The sequence below is a fragment of the Hypomesus transpacificus genome, chromosome 2 (assembly GCF_021917145.1).
Source record: "Hypomesus transpacificus isolate Combined female chromosome 2, fHypTra1, whole genome shotgun sequence".
Taxonomy (NCBI): Eukaryota; Metazoa; Chordata; class Actinopteri; order Osmeriformes; family Osmeridae; genus Hypomesus; species Hypomesus transpacificus.
In genome coordinates, this window is record NC_061061.1 from 6,591,835 (window position 1) to 6,612,616 (window position 20,782).

The window sequence follows — 20,782 nt, forward strand, 5'->3', positions numbered from 1 at the left end:
GTTTTGCTCATTTATCTCACAAGGTACACATACAAGCGTGTTAACACGCCGCCATCTTGCGCCCCCCTTGAGTTCAATGTTATCCAAGTCACTGAACGAAGAAATGACTCCCTAACTGAAGACCCGCTTTGACGAGTCACTGACAGATTGCATTTCCATTTGACTTTTGGTGCAAAATAGAGCGTGGTGACAAGTAAATGATAATGCAGTAGAATGGGGACGCTATTTCGCTGCCACACTGAATTGCCATTTGAAAAATGCATTGCCATTTGAATGAAGAGTCGAAACAACCTTGTCAATATGATATGCAATGTAATAATCTTTTATTCAAAATGTTATTCTAAATAATTCTAACTGAATTGTGGATTGTTTTTTCATTTGCACATTGAATTACAATTTGACAACTGCCTTACCATTTGAATTGTTGATTGCATTGCCACTTTGCACATTGAATGTGCCACCTACGGTCTTCTTTTTGACAACCGTCTGGTGGTCCCACCGCTCTAGAGAGCCCGGTTCCAACACAAGCTCTTCTCCTGTCTGGCCCCCCAATGGTGGAATCAATTCCCCACCTCCATCAGGGATACTGACTGTCTCCCCACAATCAAGAAAAGGCTCAAGATGCACTTGAGCAGGCCAAAGTGCGCTCAAACAAAGCAAACAAACCGTTTTTTTCACCAACAACATTTTTTTTTTCAGGAAGCAAACATAAATTATTTTAAAGCAAAACAGAGGCTTCGTGAAGTTGATCCTCATTTGGATCCTACCAACAGTATACTCAAGATTAAAGTTCCTCTGGCATTATACTCAGTTTCTGCCAGGTACAGTCTTCCTTGCTTGGTGCGTGTGTCAACTCTTTTGTACTCTTTCCCACACTTGAGCTCCCGCTTCCATCAGAGGGCTGAGGCATTTGCACCTGTCTGCGTGGTGCATTCTGGGAGACGTAGTTCTCCCATTAGCCATCTTGTGGCATAGTAACCACTCCTGGAGAGAAACATAACGCCCCTCTACCACACGTCCTCTTGTGATGCCACAGTAAATACACTGCTTTCTAGTGGCTGGATGTCGTCACTTTGCCTTAACATAATCAAAATGCATTGTGAGAGATGCATTTTGTATACTAGTAGTGTACTTATTTAAATAGTATTTTTGTACTAAGTAAACTGAATTGGCCCACTTTTTAGGTCATTTATTACACTTTAAAGTACACTTATGGTGTATTTGAAATTTACATTTAGTTATTCAGCAGACGCTCTTTTCCAGAGCAACTTACATTCAGTACAGGGACATTCCCCCCGAGGCAAGTAGGGTGAAGTGCCTTGCCCAAGGACACAGCGTCATTTGGCACGGCGGGGAATCGATCCAGCAACCTTCTGATTACTAGCCCGACTCCCTCACCGCTCAGCCATCTGACTCCCTCAGATTTTTACTCCATCTGAAATGTACTTCTGAATACTGTAAAGTAACCTGTGTAGTGCACTTTCAGTTCATGAAGTATACTTCCTAAAGAGGGTCAAATTATACTTTGCAATATTTTCAAATACACTTTCAATTAATGTCTGGCCCCCTAATGGTGGAATCAATTCCCCACCTCCATCAGGGATACTGCCTGTCTCCCCACCATCAAGAAAAGGCTCAAGACACACATGTACCGGGAGTACAACGGCACTTAGGAATGATTGGCTGGATGTTAGTTTTCCCCCAGTATCACAATGACTCTTATTGAGAGACTTGTTGTTCTTGTTGGTTTGTTGTAACTATCTTAAAATGATTGTACTCGCTGTGAAATATATTATTGTTGCTTGCTTTTTTCACAGGTACACTCTTGCACTTTTGAGGTTCTTGCTGTTTAATTGTAACTTGTCTAACTACATGCTCTTATTGTTCTTCCCTTTGGGACCTATTTGGTTTCACAATGTATGCCACATGTTTGGCTACCCGCATTGTTTTGGTCTCGTTGATATGATCTGTGACCTATGCACTTTTGTAAAACTCTCTCTTGGAAGTCGCTTTGGATAAAAGCGTCTGCTAAATGCATGAATGAATAAAGAGTCTAATAAACTTCCATATCACACAAGCAGCACATGTATATAATGTATGAAATGTTTATGAATGGAGGGAAATATAAACAGATCTCTGAAAAGATGCAAGAAATGGGTGTCCAGCTGGAACACTCTGAGATCAGTATCCAGAGTCTACTTTCGAAACATAATATTAGTAGAAAAGGACACGCATCAAATTTAGACCTTGAAATTGCTGTCTCTTGAGACGTAAATTAGGTAGTCTATGTAATATTTATAACTAAAGTTTATTATATTACACTGCATGCATGCACAAAGATTCCAAAGAACAAACAGTTAGTGAACAAGAGAATCACAGAAATCTTTCACAAAATGGTGAACAAATCCAATGTAGGAACGAATCATTCGAGAACGAGAGAACCCCTGAAAATCGTTCATGAATCTGTGAATGAATCATAACCAAAAGATTTGAGTCCCTGCACGTAATCAAACCTCCCATAACAACCGGGGTGAGTGCGCGCATACCCGTGTGGCATTATATTTGTGCCCATCAGTGGCCTGATAGGCTTGAAGCAGGCTACAAAGGTGTAGTTGATGTTGATCGGATGACACCAGCCGAGTGCTATGCCTGAACTAGACTTCGCTCATATTGTTTTTGTTAGTATTCTTATTCTTACTATTCTTATTATATTTCTCCGCTAAATGGCCCAATAGCTCAAAAAGTCCTGGACCTGATTTTTTCCAATTTGGCCCAATGATACGACGGCTAGTGGCCCATGTGCGCCCATAGGTGGCGCTATAAAACACGCCCAAAGTCTACGTGATTTCTCCAGCGCCCCATTACTCCAAAATGCCTGAAAATTGGTATACATGCCTTATTTCTCAAAAAAGCCTCAAGGACCCATATTGTCAGACTTATGAATTTTCTTGTACTGTCCAAATTTGGTACAACCTTCAAAACCCGTCTACTCATAAACCATAAACCCAATCAACTTGAAATGAGTTACAGATGTGTCGAATACATGTCTTTACATAGGGTGACATGGAATAAGAAATGCAATACAAAATGGCTGAAAGAAGTGTATTTATGTAAATGTACAAATTGCCTCAATATTTTTTTTGTTAATAAATCAAATATAATTTTGACCGATTGTTTTTCAAACCTAATAGGGTTCAAGACGACATCAATCTCTAGTATCATAAACAATTTCACCTTGGTATGTCAATATATGGTTGAATTCAATTGAATTGCTCCACAGTGCGCGGGCGCTCCAAATTCTCACAGACTCATCCTGCCCCTTGGAACTAGGGTGACCACCTGTCCCGCTTTGCGTTGTGTTGCACAGCATTTTCACCCCTTGTTCCTATGGAAGCAAATCGTGACCAAAATTCAAATGAAAATGCATTTCCAGAAATGCATTTTCATTTTAAGAATGTGGCTGCATTATTTGACTCATAAATGAAATTAGTAATCAATCATCCTATTTGCATTTTAATTTTCATCTTTAAGACTGCTCATTCTTTCCCTTAATTAAAATGAAAACGAAAAAGACATTTGAAATTTAATTTTCAAAATATGCCCCAGCAAATAGATACCAAAATTCAATTTGAAATGTTAAATTTGAAAATTTCCAGAAATGCATTTTCATTTTAAGAACATGGCTGCAAAATCGTGACCACAATTCAAATTCAAATGCATTTCCAGAAATGCATTTTCATTTTCAAGAACGTGGCTGCAAAATCGTGACCACAATTCAAATTCAAATGCATTTCTGGAAATGCATTTTCATTTTCAGAACGTGGCTGCAAACTCGTGACCACAATTCAAATTCAAATGCATTTCCAGAAATGCATTTTCATTTTAAGAATGTGGCTGCATTATTTGACTCATAAATAAAATTAGTAATCAATCATCCTATTTGCATTTTCTTCCTCAAGACTGCACATGTTATGCCATAATCAAAAAGAAAACAGAGCGGACATTGCATTTTCATTTTCATGTTCTGCCCGCAAAGAACTGCCCATAATTCGAAAACGAAAATGCATTCTGAGCGGCGCAGCAGAGTGACGTCAGTAGCCGCTCTTCTTCAGCTCCCTGCTGACTGAGCTACCCATCTTGTTCGCTAGGGGGCGGTGTGCACATACGCATTGCATTACATGGCAAATGTGCCGGGAAATTGATTGAATTGCCGGGATGCATCACAGATCATGGCGCTCCCTCAAATTGTGCAGACACTGATAGAATTAGCTGAGCTGGTAGAAACTAATAATATATCTGAGTCTGATGCCCGTGACCGAGCAGAACAAAATGAGTTTCTAGTTTGAGGAAGACCCAGATCATCTGGAATAGCACACATACGTCTTGCCGACGTCGGCCCGATGTGTAGAAGATATGTCGGCAAGATGTAGTATGGAGATCGTTGGTATTTGATCGAAACTGACTTCCAGACGATGTGTGGACGATGAATCAAATCACACCCGGCCGCACTACAGATATATTCTGATAGATAACTCCTTATATGCTGTTAAATACTAGGCTACGTCCGATCTCTCAGAAAGCAAATATTTCACTATCCATAACCGATATGAAATGTCACTTAGCAAATGAACATAGCCTATAGAACATAAATATATAGGCTATAGCTTTGCCAGTTGTTCCACGTCTTCCATCGGTCTCCGCCGCCCTCCGAGTCTGTCTCGACTCACTTGGTAACAGTAACTGCAGATCTTGGCAAAGGAGAAGTTATTACAAGTTTCATAAGCACTTGCTCCATACTGTTCCTCCAACGAGCAACTTAGCTTTTGTTCTGAGGTAAAGTTCGGACATTCTGAAATCGTCTACTTTTCCCTGTGAAAGCAAGCTGTTTCACCTTTGGCCTCAGACAAAATCTGAATTTCCGCAATCTGAATTTGAATTTCCGCAATCTGAATTTCAGAAATCTGAATTTCAGAAATCTGAATTTCAGAAATCTGAATTTCAGAAATCTGAATTTAAAGAATCTGAATTTAAAGAATCTGAATATCAAGAATCTGAATTCCTGCAATCAGAATTTTAGAAATGTGTATTTTTGGATCAAAATAATTCAGTTTTATTAAATTCGGCATACAAATAATTCTGATATTATATATTCAACAGCAAAATATTTAAGTTTTATGAAATTCGACACACAAATATTTCAGATATTTCATATTCAAATTTAGATACTTTTGTCAGCTTTCTAGCTCCATAAATCCGTTGCTTTCCATCCTCCGACGGATGGTCTGGTGGCTTACGCCGAACAGCTCCGTTATGTCCTTTATTTTTAAACCATTTAATAAATAGTTTTTGATGAACTCGAACGGAATGTGGATGGTTGGTCGTCCCCTTCCCATTTGAGGCTCCACAGCATCCAGCCGTTCCAGGACTGAAGAGAGGTTTACTATGGCAACCTCATTAATGTGTACGTCTGTGACGGCAGAGTATGCAGCCAAGCTCTCTGTGACTTGTTACTCGGTCACAGGCATCAGACTCAGATATATTATTAGTTTCTACCAGCTCAGCTAATTCTACCAGTGTCTGCACAATTTGAGGGAGCGCCATGATCTGTGATGCGTCCTCTAAAGACCCGGTAATTCAATCAATTTCCCGGCACATTTGCCATGTAATGCAATGCGTATGTGCACACCGCCCCCTACCGAACAAGATGGGTAGTTTGGTCAGCAGGGAGCTGAAGAAGAGCGGCAACTGACGTCACTCTGCTGCGCCGCTCAGAATGCATTTTTGTTTTCGAATTATGGGCAGTTCTTTGCGGGCAGAACATGAAAATGAAAATGCAATGTCCGCTCTGTTTTCTTTTTGATTATGGCATAACATGTGCAGTCTTGAGGAAGAAAATGCAAATGCAAATAGGATGATTGATTACTAATTTTATTTATGAGTCAAATAATGCAGCCACATTCTTAAAATGAAAATGCATTTCTGGAAATGCATTTGAATTTGAATTGTGGTCACGATTTTGCAGCCACGTTCTGAAAATGAAAATGCATTTCTGGAATGGCATTTTTATTTTCAAATTTTACATTTCAAATTGAATTGTGGTATCTATTTGCTGGGGCATATTTTGAAAATTAAATTTCAAATGTCTTTTTCGTTTTCATTTTAATTAAGGGAAAGAATGAGCAGTCTTCAAGATGAAAATTAAAATGCAAATGGGATGATTGAATACTAATTTCATTTATGAGTCAAATAATGCAGCCACATTCTTAAAATGAAAATGCATTTCTGGAAATTTTGGTCACGATTTGCTTCCATATGTTCCGCACGTCGCATATTGAAAATGCTGTGCTATACAGCGCAAAGAGGAACAGGTGGTCAACCTACTGATAAGCGCGAGCTTGGCGAGATGCACACACATCCTTTCTGGAAATGGTGTGCTGACCAAGCCCCACCCTCACCCTCATTTCGCTTCCAATCGCAGCTTGCCGTTAAGAATAAAATTATTTTTTGGCTGCCATTGTTGTTTTCAACTGGAATCACCAGAAAGCCGTGTTGGAGGCAGCCACCTTCGGTAAGTCCTTTTTTACACATTTTAAGCTAGAATCAATGATTGGGTTCGTGAAAGTACACTACTCTTGAATTATGGGGAAGGTTTGAGCACTTTGAGACCTTTAGATTGTGAGTTTGAAGTGACGGAAAACCGAACTCGAAAAGTAGCTAGCTTTTCCCTCTGAATTACTGAATCATGTAGCATCTCGGCAAATTCATCAAAAAGGTAGAGGAGGGCAGCTTCTAGGAGAACAAGCAATTCCCCACAGACCTGTCGGCTCAGAATTTTGATTTGGGTCGAGAAAGTCTTTGTAATAAGCCTTTGCGCCAGGGAGACTATGCGGCACAGCCATGTTTTGGTCGCGTCATGTTCATAAGTTCATGTTCATTTTTACAGTTCGGTCGACACCAAAAATGTGTTTGTTACCAAACCTCGAGGAGGGAAGCCTTTAGGAGATGTAGGAATTGTGCTTCTAGCCAGATGCTCTGATTATTTTTGTGATTTGTGGAAAACTTGCAAGTGGAGTGAGACTGCGTCCCGAGGGTACATTGTTTTGACTTAGCCTCAATAACAGACTCGGCTCGCTCACTTACTGGCTGTGTGTAAACTATATCGTAATTCACTAAATTCTAGTCCTAAAACGTCAGGGAGGGCTGCTTTTTGTAGACAAGAGTCTACTGAAGATAGCCAGTATATAGGATCTTTCAAAACAGGCCTATTTCATTTGTCATTTTCCTGAGAAAGCGACCTACGTTAGCCAGGCTAGTTTCACTCTGTCAGCCTATTTAAAGGTCTCTGACAGTCAGAATCACTGTTTACAGGCAAAGGTCGAGCTGGTCTTCGGTCAGATGTGTATGTTGACCAGTTTAGAGCTAAATACTCTTGCCAGAGCCTGGAATCGAGCCAAATGTTTGGAGTGACTTTGCATGGCCGGGTCTCCATCAGTTCAACACATTTGGATTCAAGTTCAAGTAATGCCACTGCATTTCACAGTCAAAACATTATGTACATTATGTCAAGTGTAGATGTAAAAAGCTTCATTTTTCACAACTGACATGGATCCTTTCTTCACTTTTACAGGTCTGGAGGGTCATGCATCTGGCCTGCTCAACAGAGGTTCAACAGAGGATGCTGAGAGAAACACTGATCCCTTGCTGGACTACCCCCCTCTAGCTGGACAGAATCTGAACCAGGACAGCTTCTCTTCAGCCCTGACCCCAGGACAGCTTAATCCAGCTGGCCTGCCCTGACTGCCTGCCTGCAGGCCCTGCTTGCCCCTGCTTGCAGGCCCTGCTTGCCCCTGCCTGCAGGCCCTGCTTGCCCCTGCCTGCAGGCCCTCTTTGCCCCTGCCTGCAGGGAAGTGAGAGTCACCTTTATTTGTTTATGTTGGGAAGGATATGATCATGGGCTGTGCCATAGACCTTATACCAATGAGGCTCTTTTTGATTGTAAGATGACTGCGGTTCTGGAAAGCAGTCTTCAAGCCATCTTTGAGAAATTCTGGTAACAGTGTTGCGAGCAATGTGTTTTGATTGTGGGAGGCAATTTTTGGTCGTCGTCTAAACTTCTTGCGTCCGCTACAGCATTCCTGCTTGGGCTTGACTTGTGCTGGGAGGGAGGTAAACGGCATGGATTGGGGGATAGTGTGCGGGCAGGTGTGTTTTTATATTGGGTGAAATGGAATGAGAAATGAAATACAAAATGTCTGAAATGGGTGTATTTACGTAAATGTCCACATTGCCTCAATATCTTTGTGTCAATAAATCAAATATCATTTTGACTGATGGTTTTCAAACCTTATTGGGTTCAAGATGACATCACTCTGAAGAACCATCAACAATTTCACGTTGGCATGTCCAAATATGATTGAATTTGAGTAGTTTAAACTTCAGCTGAATCTAACAACTCTTACCACAGAAGAAACAACGTCCTTTTTTTATGCAGTAACTGAACTTGACATTATTCAACACTGAGAATAGCTCAATAGACTGGGACAGTGACCTGCAAAGTATAAGGTTGCAGGTTTGAATGCAGCCGCAGTCTTTTAGCCTGTCTTATATTTGAATATCTGTTTAATTAAACAGGATGACATCATTATGAAATACCATGCGCAATTTCATGCAATTCCACTTTGAAATGTCAACCGCTTCTTAACCTTTGTCCCAAAGCTGACCAAAGCTAATACTCTGACCTTTTTACTCATACATTCTCAACAGTTAGTGTGTAGCAGAGAGGATAGAGAGGCTGCCTTGTAACCTTATGCTCATGAGTTCAAATCCCCAATCAGCCTATTGTAGTTGGCCCAACATGACGTAGTTTTGCTCTCTTGTTGTCCAACTCTTGACCTTCTACAATGTACATTTTTATAATATTTTGCCATTTTGTGGAGGAACCCGCATCGCTGCTTGTAGGTATATTTAATGGCTGTATTTGATAGTACTGGGGGTTGTGTAATGTTTGAACACAGAGTGCAAAGTAGATGTGACACTCATACTTTAACTAATTATTTCATACATATTCTGTATATTACCTTACTTTAAATGTTTTAGTTTGCCTATTTAATCTCTACTTTACTGTTCTGTGCGCTGTTATATTATTCTCTACAGCTATGTACTGCAGTACTCCAGACTCTCCTCAGCACGGTTTTGTGGTGAGCCAAACAGGGGGACACGTGAATAGTGTGGTGCGCTGGGCTTGTGACCGGGGCTATCGGCTCATCGGGAAGGCTACAGCGGTCTGTAAAAATACCTCTTATGGGTACTATGCCTGGGACTCACCTGTTCCTGCATGCCAAGGTGAGTTCATTTGCACTGGCATCCTATTTATCCTGTTTCTCACCTGGCCTATGTTTTCACCTTAAACTGCTTTTTCCCCAGCCCCCCCATGTCTTCTGTTCGTCGTTTTAGGCTACTTAGGTTAAGAACTGGTCGTGCCAAAGATTATTTTATTCCTGTGGCTATTAGGAACCTAAATTCACTTGGCCGACATGATGTTTTTTAATTGTAATTATTTACTTCCTGCTAATGGCCATTACTGTCCCAATTGGACCCTGTCATGGGGTTTGGGGGAAGATGTGTCTCTATTGTGTGTTCTGTGTTGTGTAATGTTGTTGGCATTTGGCGCTTTTCTGTGTTTCTGACCCCTGTTGCACACTAATTTCCTTTTGAAGGATAAATAAAGTTGAAAGATGAAGCTATTGTTCCTGCCTCTGCCATCCAGCCCCAGACTTCATAGCTGTATTTATTTCCCACCTCTCTACCCTTTGCTCTCAAGCCCCAGATCACCCTGTTCCTCTGGTTAAAATCTGCCTGTGCCTCTACCAGCCTAAGCTCATCGTTTCCCAAAGCTAAATCATTGGCCTCTGTCTGCCTCCGGTGTCTCAGCCTCATGTTAGTGTCAGAGCTGGCTGATAGAGGACCATGTCCTGTCAGGTGGAAACCACCAGAAATCAATCCCCTTTAATGTGTCAATTTCCACTCCTTCAGATTGCCTTGGCCAACTCCCCATTAGCATGTAGTGTTCAGAGTGCTGTTGTGTTCCACTCCCCTAATTGGGTTCTTCCAGCCTCTGTTCACTGCTGAAGGTGTCACGGCCCTTATGGATGCTGCTTTCTGAGCAACAGCAAATTTCACATTGAGTGTGTGTGGTGCACGCAAGTGCCTCTTTTTACATGCGACGGCCCCATGTGCTCTCTCTCCAGCTGTGTCGTGTGGGGTACCCACTGCTCCAGCAAATGGAGGTGTGCTGGCTGCTGATTTCTCCGTTGGCATACGATTGACCTACTTTTGCAACATCGGCTACCGATTGTCTTCCAAGGAACTGACGACCACAGTCTGCCAACCGGATGGCTTGTGGAGTAACCACAACAAGATACCCCGCTGCATAGGTGAGTGATGAGCTGCTCTCCCTGCCAGTTTAGTTAATCCTGCACGGATGTTTGTTTCAATGCTTGTTTATAGACCAATGCCAGGATGCACTTAGTAAGCATGACCATGAAACAATGACTGGAAACGCAAAGGATTCCTAGCATATGTACAGTACATTAAAGTTATGTTAACTTTGTGACCCCATCTTAGTCATGGTGTGCCCAAGTCTGAGCTCCTTTTCACTGGACCACGGAAAGTGGAAGATTGACAATGGCTCTCACTACGAGTACAGAACTAAGATAATCTTCATCTGCAACCCTGGCTACTACCGCCTCGGCCCAGCCCACATTCAGTGCCTGGCCAACGGGGCTTGGAGCTGGCGCAACGAAAGGCCTCGATGCAAGAGTGAGTGGCAGATGACTAACACACAGATGTCTCTCTCTACTGCGATTTGTGCTCCTTTTCTAAAGACAAGAAAACATACTGTACAACATCTGTAAACATTGTGACAGGAATGTGACTATTGAGACAGTTTCTGTAATGGTGATAAAAAGATCATTCTAGAGCACGTGTCAAACTCAAGCGGGCAGCTTAACCCTTATGAAAAATAAGTATGATAAAGTATATTTAAAATGGATAGTACACTTTTAGTTCACTTTTGATATACTTTAAGAAGTATACTTACAAATACTTAAATTGTTAACTTTTGATTAGTGCTGTCAAACGATTAAAATATTAAATCGCATTAATGTCATAGTTAACCCGCGATTAATCGCAATTAATCACACATTTTTATCTATTCTAAATGTACATTCATTTCTTTTTGTCACATAATTTTTCATCAATTTTTATATATTTTCTTATCAACATGGAAAAGTGGATCGGATTGCTTACTTTTTAAAATTGAAAACAACATTGCAATCACCTGGCTTTGACGAGGGGGCGGAAAATTCGCATCAGCTGTGTGCTTGGCCATTAAGTGGTATTTCAGACTGGACGTGCTGCAATGATAGCTCAGTTCACAACGACAAAACACACAGATCACTTTGGTCTTGTCAATGGAACCCTTTGGCAATTTTTTTAAAGTAAATGTTCCATTCAGAATTTTGTTTGCATCCATTTCGGTGTCTCGCTAGAATAGCCTACTATTCTTTAGCCGGCTCGCAAGTCCAAACAAGTGTGTGCGGCATGCCTGTTGTTTTGTTTCTGGTCTAGCTAGATCCGGTGTGGTGTTGTAATTTTTCTAACATCAGTAGTTGCTGCAACAGCATGTGAAAAATTACAAAGTTTGCTTGACCAAAAAGAATGTTAATCGCACGACAATTTTTTTTGTAAAATGTTCAAATGGGTTTGCGTTAACGCTGTTAATAACGTGTTAAATTGACAGCACTACTTTTGATTTACTTTTAAGTATTATGCTTTGAAACAGAAAATGGTATACATTTCTTCTGGAGTAGAATGTACGTTTTCTTTTATTATACAACAGAAACAGTCAAAATACTTTTAAAGTACATTACAAGTTAAATTTTTTTAATCCATCTTGTATGTTCAAATTATTAATGTCTACAAAAATCTGATAAGTTTGCTGTTTGTTCAAAATACAAATGTAACTTCATGAATTTAGTCTTTTAATGTGTCTGCTTAGAATGTAGTGTTTTGTTGCATGGTAATTGTCATTGTTGTGCTGGTTTACCATTGTAACCGTGACTGTTACGTTTGATAGGAAGAGCTGGATTGTTACATCGTGAGTTCATACGCAATAATTACCTTCTTTCATCTAATAATCTACATTGTCACTTGGTGAGGGCCTCCGTTCTCGTCAAGTGACGCAAGATCGGCGACGTTTGAGGGGCCCCATAACATTTAAATATATTAGTAAATCATAGTAAATGGACATTTATTACGCTTACTTCTTGAAGTACTTACATTAATTGAAAGTGCACTTGAAAGTATTCCAAAGTATACTTTGAGGTACTTTAGGAAGTATACTTCATGAACTGAAAGTGCACTACACAGGTTACTTTACAGTATTCAGAAGTACATTTCAAATACACCATAAGTGTACTTGAAAGTGTACTAAATGACTTAAAAAGTGGGCCAATTCAGTTCTTAGTACAAAAATACTATTTAAATAAGTACACTGCCAGTATACAAAATGCATCTCTCACAATGCATTTTGATTATGTTACGGCAAAGTGACGTCATCCAGCCTCTAGAAAGCAGTTTCTAAAACTGGTTGTTCCCATCCTTGTTTGTGATTGGCTATATCGCATTCCATGCCGTTGTAAAACCCAGCATAACCTCACAGGTTGTCCTCATAACATTCTTTAACATTCCATATTACTGCACATCGAATATTTCAAATTGAAAAAGACGGCAAAGAAGTCCGTCTGGCTGTTGCGTGGCAACGATTTATTTTCCGCGAGTCCGTGGTTTACGCTGATTTTAGAACAGGTAAGGGGGTTTTCGGCACTCCGCTTCGCGTCGTGCCTAACAACTCCCCTTACCTGTTCTAAAATCAGCGTAAACCAAAGCCTCTTGGGGCTTATTGCTTAAGTATATACTGTGGCATCACAAGAGGACGTGTGGTAGAGGAGCGTTATGTTTCTCTCCAGGAGTGGTTACTATGCCACAAGATGGCTAATGGGAGAACTACGTCTCCCAGAATGCACCACGCAGACAGGTGCAAATGCCTCAGCCCTCTGATGGAAGCGGGAGCTCAAGTGTGGGAGAGAGTACAAAATAGTTGACACACGCACGAAGCAAGGAAGACTGTACCTGGCAGAAACTGAGTATAATGCCAGAGGAAATTTAATCTTGAGTATACTGTTGGTAGGATCCAAATGAAGAGCAACTTCATGAAGCCTCTGTTTTGCTTTAAAATAATTTATGTTTGCTTCCTAAAATACATTTTTTTTGTTGGTGAAAAAAACAGTTTGTTTGCTTTGTTTGAACGCACTTTAGCCTGCTCTGTCCGGTTGTGACGCACTACCCTGCACCACGCTTAGTGGTCCAGCCTCTCATGATAGCATAATACACATCTGTGTTTAACGCAAAATTCCAAGTTTAACTGTGGGTGAAGGCGAGTATGGTTTAAATGACAGCACACCAATGCAGCCGGTTCTGAAAACGTACCCCATGTGCATTTTCAGTCAAGGTCCCCCAAGTTTGTGTACCTACACCCTACTGGCTCTTCACCAAGAGCCAGCGGTAAGCTAGAACAGTAGTTCTCACGAAGGTGTGTTCAATCAAATGAAGAGGGGAGGAGTCGGCGTACAAAAATAATGCACTTTATTTACGGTACAGTTGGTGTTCCCTCGAGCCACTAGCACAACAGCTGCACCAAGGCTGCGATCTTATTACGTTGCCTGTTACAAAAAGTCGAATCAAACTAATATAATTAAATCAATCCAAAAAAGGGGGGCACTCTCACTGCAAAGAAACGAAATGACAGAATAACGCCCGTCCAACAAAATAAATGACACACAAAACTTGGAGGTGGTTTCACATAACAAAGGCACTCAACGGCAAACTGCAAGCCCTGAACTGCTGCCCTGCAACAGGCCACCAGGCTGGGGAACAGCGAATGTTTTAAATAGTTGGTTTTTAGTGAAATTCTACGGTGGGAAAAACAGTGGCTACTAATGATCCCTGAAAGTAGCAGACATTATATTAGCCACTTGTGTATCAAAACGTACTGCTTTTACATAACATTACACTGGTCAATTAATACCTTTACGTCTGTGCTGAGGTTAGATTGAAGATGGGAACCATGCGTTTCTAGCACAGGACACTACAACGACAATAAATGCATAATCAATACAAAGCAGTATAAACATTTCTCATTTACTCCCACAATTTACTCTGTTTAATTCACCTCACATTTACCGTCTTAAAATCTCAATTAAAACACAAACATTAGTAAACATGGGTTACGTGGTGACGCTTGTCCTTACCCGCTTCCAATTTATCACCGCCGGCCAGCTCTAATTGAAGACAACACTAACTGTGGTATGCCATCTACCTGCATTTAATTGAAATGACGGTGGTCATGTGACAGAACCAGGTGAACCAAATGGCTCCCTGGTTTATCCCCCTCCCACCTGTCACATTTGTATCGCTCAACTTGGTTAGAGTACTCAGCCAAGCATGTTTCTGCTTTCCATGTCGATAATTTGGAGCCAGAAAAGATGGACATCACCTTCACTAGACAAGTTTTTACCAATTGGAAAACGGCAATGTTTATTTTACATAAAGCTCAAAAAGCAATTTTGCGCTCAAAAGAAGGCCAAAAGATTTTGCACGCCCGCTGTGCGCGCTCGCATTAACTGTGGAAGTCCCTATCTAGCATCACTTCAGACACAGAATACATCCTAGGTTTTGGGCTAATCCCCGAATGTTTACAACGTCTGGCTCCACGCGTGATTAACACTCGGACCGATAAGCAGTCTCAAAAATGGTATCAATATTTTACAAATTGTACGATCCCTTTCCGTAATCAGGATACCCCCCAGAGATTTTCACTGCACCCCCAGTCAAAGCAGGCTGCATCCAGCCCTGCAGGGAAGGCAGTTTCAAGAAAGATGGGACAGCGAATACATGTTTGTGCTTCAAGGAGAAAAAACGGTATGTATTTTGTGTTATGAGGCGATGTCGGTTGTTAAAGAGTACAAAAAGATAAACATGCCAAATTTAGCCTCCAAGTAAAACAGCTGATTGTCCAAGAATTAAAAGGCGGACAGTAATTTCAGCAGAATATTGTAGCGATCTCAGTCACTACGAAGAGAGTTTTTTTTCTTGAATGATCACTTAATTACTTCACAACAATGCACGTAAATCACTGCTACTAAACCGTGAGCACGATGAGGCTCATCAACCAGCAAACACATTCACTTATTCAGGTGTCCCCGCCCCCCGGCTCCCCTGCCAGCCGCTTGACCTCTTCACCACTACCAATAACATGTCGACAAATACGGCGAACGGAGAGCAAGGTGAAGCTACGTCCCTCCACATTTCGTGCATTATGACAATAGGAGTACTGCGAATGCAAACGGCGCTATAGACCAATTATTTGTTTGTAAACATTCGGGATGCGCTCACAACGTGGTTACAGAAAACCGGGAAAGGATAGCATTTTAAATGGCAAAAGGACCACACGGATAATACAAATAGTTAGATTTAAAAACACCAAAAAGGTAGAGGAGGACAGCCTTTAAGAGAGAAAGCGATTACCCATTGATCTGTTGCAATCAGAATTTGGATTTGGATCACGAAAGTCTTGAAATTTGGGTGAGAATTTGCCCGGTACAGACCGCATAGTCGAGCGGCAACCATGTCTCCACATCATGTCACAAAGTTCATAATTTTACAGTTTTACAGTCAATTTTACATCTAAAAGGTCAAGCAGGGCAGCTTTCAAGAGATATGCGAATTCTGCTTTTAGCCAGCTGGTCGGATTATTTTTCTGATTTGTTTAAACTGACAATCTGAGTGAGACTGCGTCCCTGTTACACTGTTTTGACGTTTGCCTCAGTCAGACTCGCTCACTGGCAGTGTGCACAATGTTGTATTTCACTCCATTATACACCAGAAACGTCAAGGAGGACTGCCTAATGTAGATACGAGCCTGATGAAGATAGCCAGCATCTCGGATTTCTTTAACCGAGCCTGTTTCATTCGTAATTTGCCTGAGAAAGCGACCTCCGTTAGCCAGGTTAGTTTTGCCCGATCACTTGGTCAGGCTATTTAAGGGTATCGGGCTGTGACTTTTGTGCATCGACAAGTGAAACGTAAATGTATTTGTCCGAGCCTCAAAATGTTAATACCAAGCCCTGCAATCCAGTGGCCAGAGATATATGATGACCTGATCGGCACTCCAAGTGTAATAGACCGGGGAGAAGTTCGTCTTTTGCAACCGACATGCGCTGTTGAGCCTGCTTGATAGTTGTGTAACGAAGGGTGATAATTGGTCTATTGGCGCTATTGGCTCGCATTGTTTGTTTGTTTCTGCCGGGCCAGCTCCCGGCAGCGACAACTTATCGTCTTTTTCGACTTCCAGGTCACGACCTGGTAGGGAGGGCTACGGGATCTCATGCATGCGCAAAGACGCAGAGTCCAGTTCATTGTCCAATTCACCGTATACAAGCATGCAATGTCCGAATTACCAACCGACTCGGATCAAGTTATCTCGGGGTGTCGATCGGATCTTAGTCGGAACGCAATTATTTGAACAAAGGTGTTTACAAGAAACTGATCATTTTATTTCAGTTCAAATAAGCCAGTAATTCGATTCCATGTAAACGCAGTGAGTGAAAATTAGTTTGACACCCCTGTTCTAGAGGGTGTAAAAAAGGCATTGATTGAGAGAAAAGGCAACCATTATCCTTCTGTTGTCATTTCTTATTCCGCTTTCTAAGTCAGAGACAGGAAGGGAATGACTTGCAAGCCACTCAACTCTGAGATGTAATAAGTATCATAAAATACTCATCCTATCCTATAGATACTTATCCTGTTCCTATCTTCCTCCTTTATTTCTCTCTTCCTTCTACAACAGTTATTTCGTGTGGTGATCTTCTGACTCCTCCTAATGGAAAGAAGATTGGGACGCAGACAACTTTTGGAGCATCAGCCATCTTCAGCTGTGACCCTGGCTATGTTCTTGGGGGGTCCCCGGTCCGAGAGTGTCTTTTATCAGGACTTTGGAGTGGATTGGACACTCAGTGCCTAGGTACAGGATCTTTTAAAAGTCTGGTGGGGATATCCAGGACTATTTCAATTCACAGTGCTGCATACTGTACCTCTGTCTTCATTGCAAGAGCATTACTTAAACCAGAAACATACACACAACACAAAGCCACATGTATGTGATGTGCAAAAAAGCAAAAACCCCCGAATTGGGTAGTGTGATTGACATTAAAGCAGGTCCAATAAACCTCATGGATAGTGTTAGGATTAGATTGCAACCATTCAGAATGAATTAATTCCAGATTACCGGATACTGGAACGTAATAAACAGTCACAAAGGTGCTCGTGGACACTCAAAGAGCACATCTCCTTCCCTTCTGTGCCTGCAGTGTCAAAAGCAGAATTTTCCTAATCTTCAGTGTATATTGTGGGGTATACAATATGCAGGAGGTGACTTTTTACACTGCATGCATACTACTTAAAGCGCAGGAAACCTTTAATCATTGTTTTACTGTCCTGCAACAGTACGCAGTATCTTACAGTCAAGTAGAGCGTACTGTAACTGAATCTTTGAATGTTTTGCTGCTCTGGCTTTTCTGGGTTTCAAGTGTAATAATAAATCGCTGTGCTGCATCTCAGATGTGGAAGTGAATTCAGACTTGCATTAAGACGTAGCTGAAAGTAATGAGATTATGTGCATCGGACAGATGTAAGGAATTTAAAGGTGGCCTGCCTCCACTTCCAAGTTAGATGGCAGATAATGGTGTTTTCCAAGTTTTATTGAAAGTTATTGTATTACGTTTATATGTTTTTGTGTTGTTAGTTGTATTGAATCCGGTGAAGAAAACATTCAACAGGATATCCTGTGTATTTTTCTTTTAACACACAGCTGGGCACTGTGGGATACCAGAACACATTGTGAATGGCCAGGTGATTGGAGAGAACTTTGGCTACAGAGACACAGTGGTGTACCAGTGCAACCCAGGGTTTCGCCTCATTGGCTCTTCAGTCCGAATTTGTCAGCAGGACCACAACTGGTCCGGTCAGAAACCAGCCTGTATCTGTAAGTGTTGCTCTACAAGCATTCATAAAGAAGTAGCATAGTCAGGAACTGAATGAGGGTAAGTGTGATCATTGTTGCAGTTTTTATAACAGCTATGTATGGCAAATTGTGATACCAATGGCCAAGTGGTGACTGTAATTATTAAGGGGAGGATGGAATACAAATCTAGACATTTGCATACATTTTATTATGATCTACCCTTTTAAACAAATGAATATCACTGTCTACCCCACATTTTCATTTAATTGTAATTATGGATCATTCTCATTGCTCACTCTTATCTGAAAGTATATCAAACCTCAGTTGGAGTATCTTGATAATTGAATGAATTAATTTGACTCAAAACCTTTTTCAATTGTAATACGTAAATAAAATGAATTAAAAAGTAAATGAATCTAAACACAAGTTGATAAGCTAATTATCTATTTTAACTAATGGTTGGCATAGATGACATGTTTTAACCTAGATTAATCTCACTGTAATCTTGGCGTTAATCTAGATTAATCTACATTTACATGGCTCTTTTGAATTCCGCCGAGGGCATTCAGAATATGTGTGCTACCCATATTATAACTAAAAGTAAGTCTTTGAGAACGGGTTTCTGAAGCCAGGTGGCGCATTTAGACCAGGGGCTAATCTCCTGGTTTCAAAATGCATCACAAACTGCTTGAGAAAGCTGTTCTACTATGATAATTAAACCTTAAAACAACCTTAGTCTTGTCGAGGTTTCCATTGGGAAGCTTCTTAAAAATAAATTTTCCCTTAAGCAAACCAGGTGGCTTCATAGCTGCATCCATGTTAGCACGTCACGTTTGATGTGATAATTTCATACACACACAGGTTCGAAGACTCGTTCTCGCCCCCTACAGTGCAATTTGGCTAGGTATACATCCGCGCTAAAATATCAAGTTGGAAGTCATCATAGCTTGCGTGGTATAGACCCAGCTCCAACCCAACTTAGAGAATAGATTAACGGCAATATTTTTTTAAATCACCTTGGGGGCTTGAGCCCCACCAAAACTTTCATTATCCCCCCAAAATGTTTTATATAAAAAAAAAAAAACGTTAAAAAAAAAAACTTCCATATTTTTAATCTAAATGTGTTCATTTCTCTTCCTAAAACCCACTAGAAGGCACTATTTAAAAGTATATTTTCAAAAATTTCTTCTGGGGGCCCTAGTTTTGCTGGGTCACAGGACAAATAATTGGTTTTATCTAGGGGCTTAGCCCCCCCAAAAGTGGGAATCTAGATTCGCCCCTGCAACTCAAAATACTAAGAGTGAAGAGTGGAATGAAATAGTTGTCTTCTCATTTCCCCTGCAAGAGGGAAAGGTGATCAGCAACCTCATAGTTGAATCAAAACGAAAACATTTGGCAGACCGGTGTAAAAATTTACCTAATCTCAATGACTTAAATGTCACTGTAAGTTTTTCCCTTCTCGTGATATTTTCAGGCATTTAGCCTACTGCATTCATTCATAAATAAAGAACCCCTTTGAAGCTTATTTTAATAGGGTGACCAGACGTCCCTTTTTTACCTGGACATGTCCTCTTTTCAAGACCTATAAAAATGCGTCCGGCAGGGATTCCAAAAACGTCCGGGATTTAGTCTCGTCGGATGTTTGTGTTTCTCTGGGTCTTTTACCATGACATACAGTGCCCTCCAAAAGTATTGGAACAGTGAGGCCAATTCCTTTATTTTTGCTGTAGACTGAAAACATTTGGGCTTGACATCAAACGATGAATGTGAAACCAGAGATCAACGTTTCAGCTTTTATTTCCAGGTATTTACATCAGGATCTGATGCACAAATTAGAAAATATCACCTTTTTGTTCGAACCCACCCATTTGTCACGTGAGCAAAAGTATTGGAACATGTGACTGACAGGTGTGTTTTGTTGCCCAGGTGTGTCCTATTACATACATTATTCAATCAATAAATACCACTGAATGTCTACACTCAGGTTCAGATTGGGTAAGATAGGTTTTGTCTATGCAGACTGTATTCAGAGGTGAAAACAACATGAAAACCAGAGCGCTGTCTTTGGGTGAAAAACAAGCAATTGTGAGTCTTAGAGAAGATGGAAAATCAATCAGAGCCATTGCAGAAACATTGGCCATAGCCAGTACAACCATTTGGAATGTCCTGAAGAAGAAGAAAACTACTGGTGTACTAAGTAACAGACGTCGAACAGGTAGACCAAGGAAAACATCAGCAGTTGATGACAGAAACATTGTGAGAGCTGTAAAGAAAGACCCTAAAACAACTGTTAGTGAGATCAGCAACAACCTCCAGATGGCAGGAGTGAAGGTATCACTATCTACTGTTCGCAGAAGACTTCATGAACAAAAGTACAAGGGCTACACCAGAAGATGCAAACCACTCATTAGCAAGAAGAATAGGAAGGCCAGGCTGGAATTTGCCAAAAAGTACAGAGATGAACCTCAAAAATTCTGGGACAAAGTTTTATGGACTGATGAGACAAAGATTAACTTTTACCAAAGTGATGGAAAGGCTAAAGTTTGGAGAAAGAAAGGAACTGCTCATGATCCCAAACACACAAGCTCATCTGTGAAACACGGTGGAGGTAATGTCATGGCTTGGGCTTGCATGGCTTCTTCT

General features: G+C 40.9%; 1 protein-coding gene across 1 annotated transcript in view; it reads left to right on the forward strand.

The window, feature by feature from the left end:
* LOC124474065 (CUB and sushi domain-containing protein 3-like) overlaps positions 1-20,782 on the forward strand; it is a 319,489-nt gene that overhangs the window by 249,849 nt on the left and 48,858 nt on the right. The window contains exons 47-51 of the mRNA XM_047029923.1: positions 9,154-9,342; positions 10,248-10,433; positions 10,624-10,818; positions 16,967-17,140; positions 17,987-18,160. Coding sequence (XP_046885879.1) covers positions 9,154-9,342; positions 10,248-10,433; positions 10,624-10,818; positions 16,967-17,140; positions 17,987-18,160 — 918 coding nt within the window. The remainder of the gene's footprint in view (positions 1-9,153; positions 9,343-10,247; positions 10,434-10,623; positions 10,819-16,966; positions 17,141-17,986; positions 18,161-20,782) is intronic.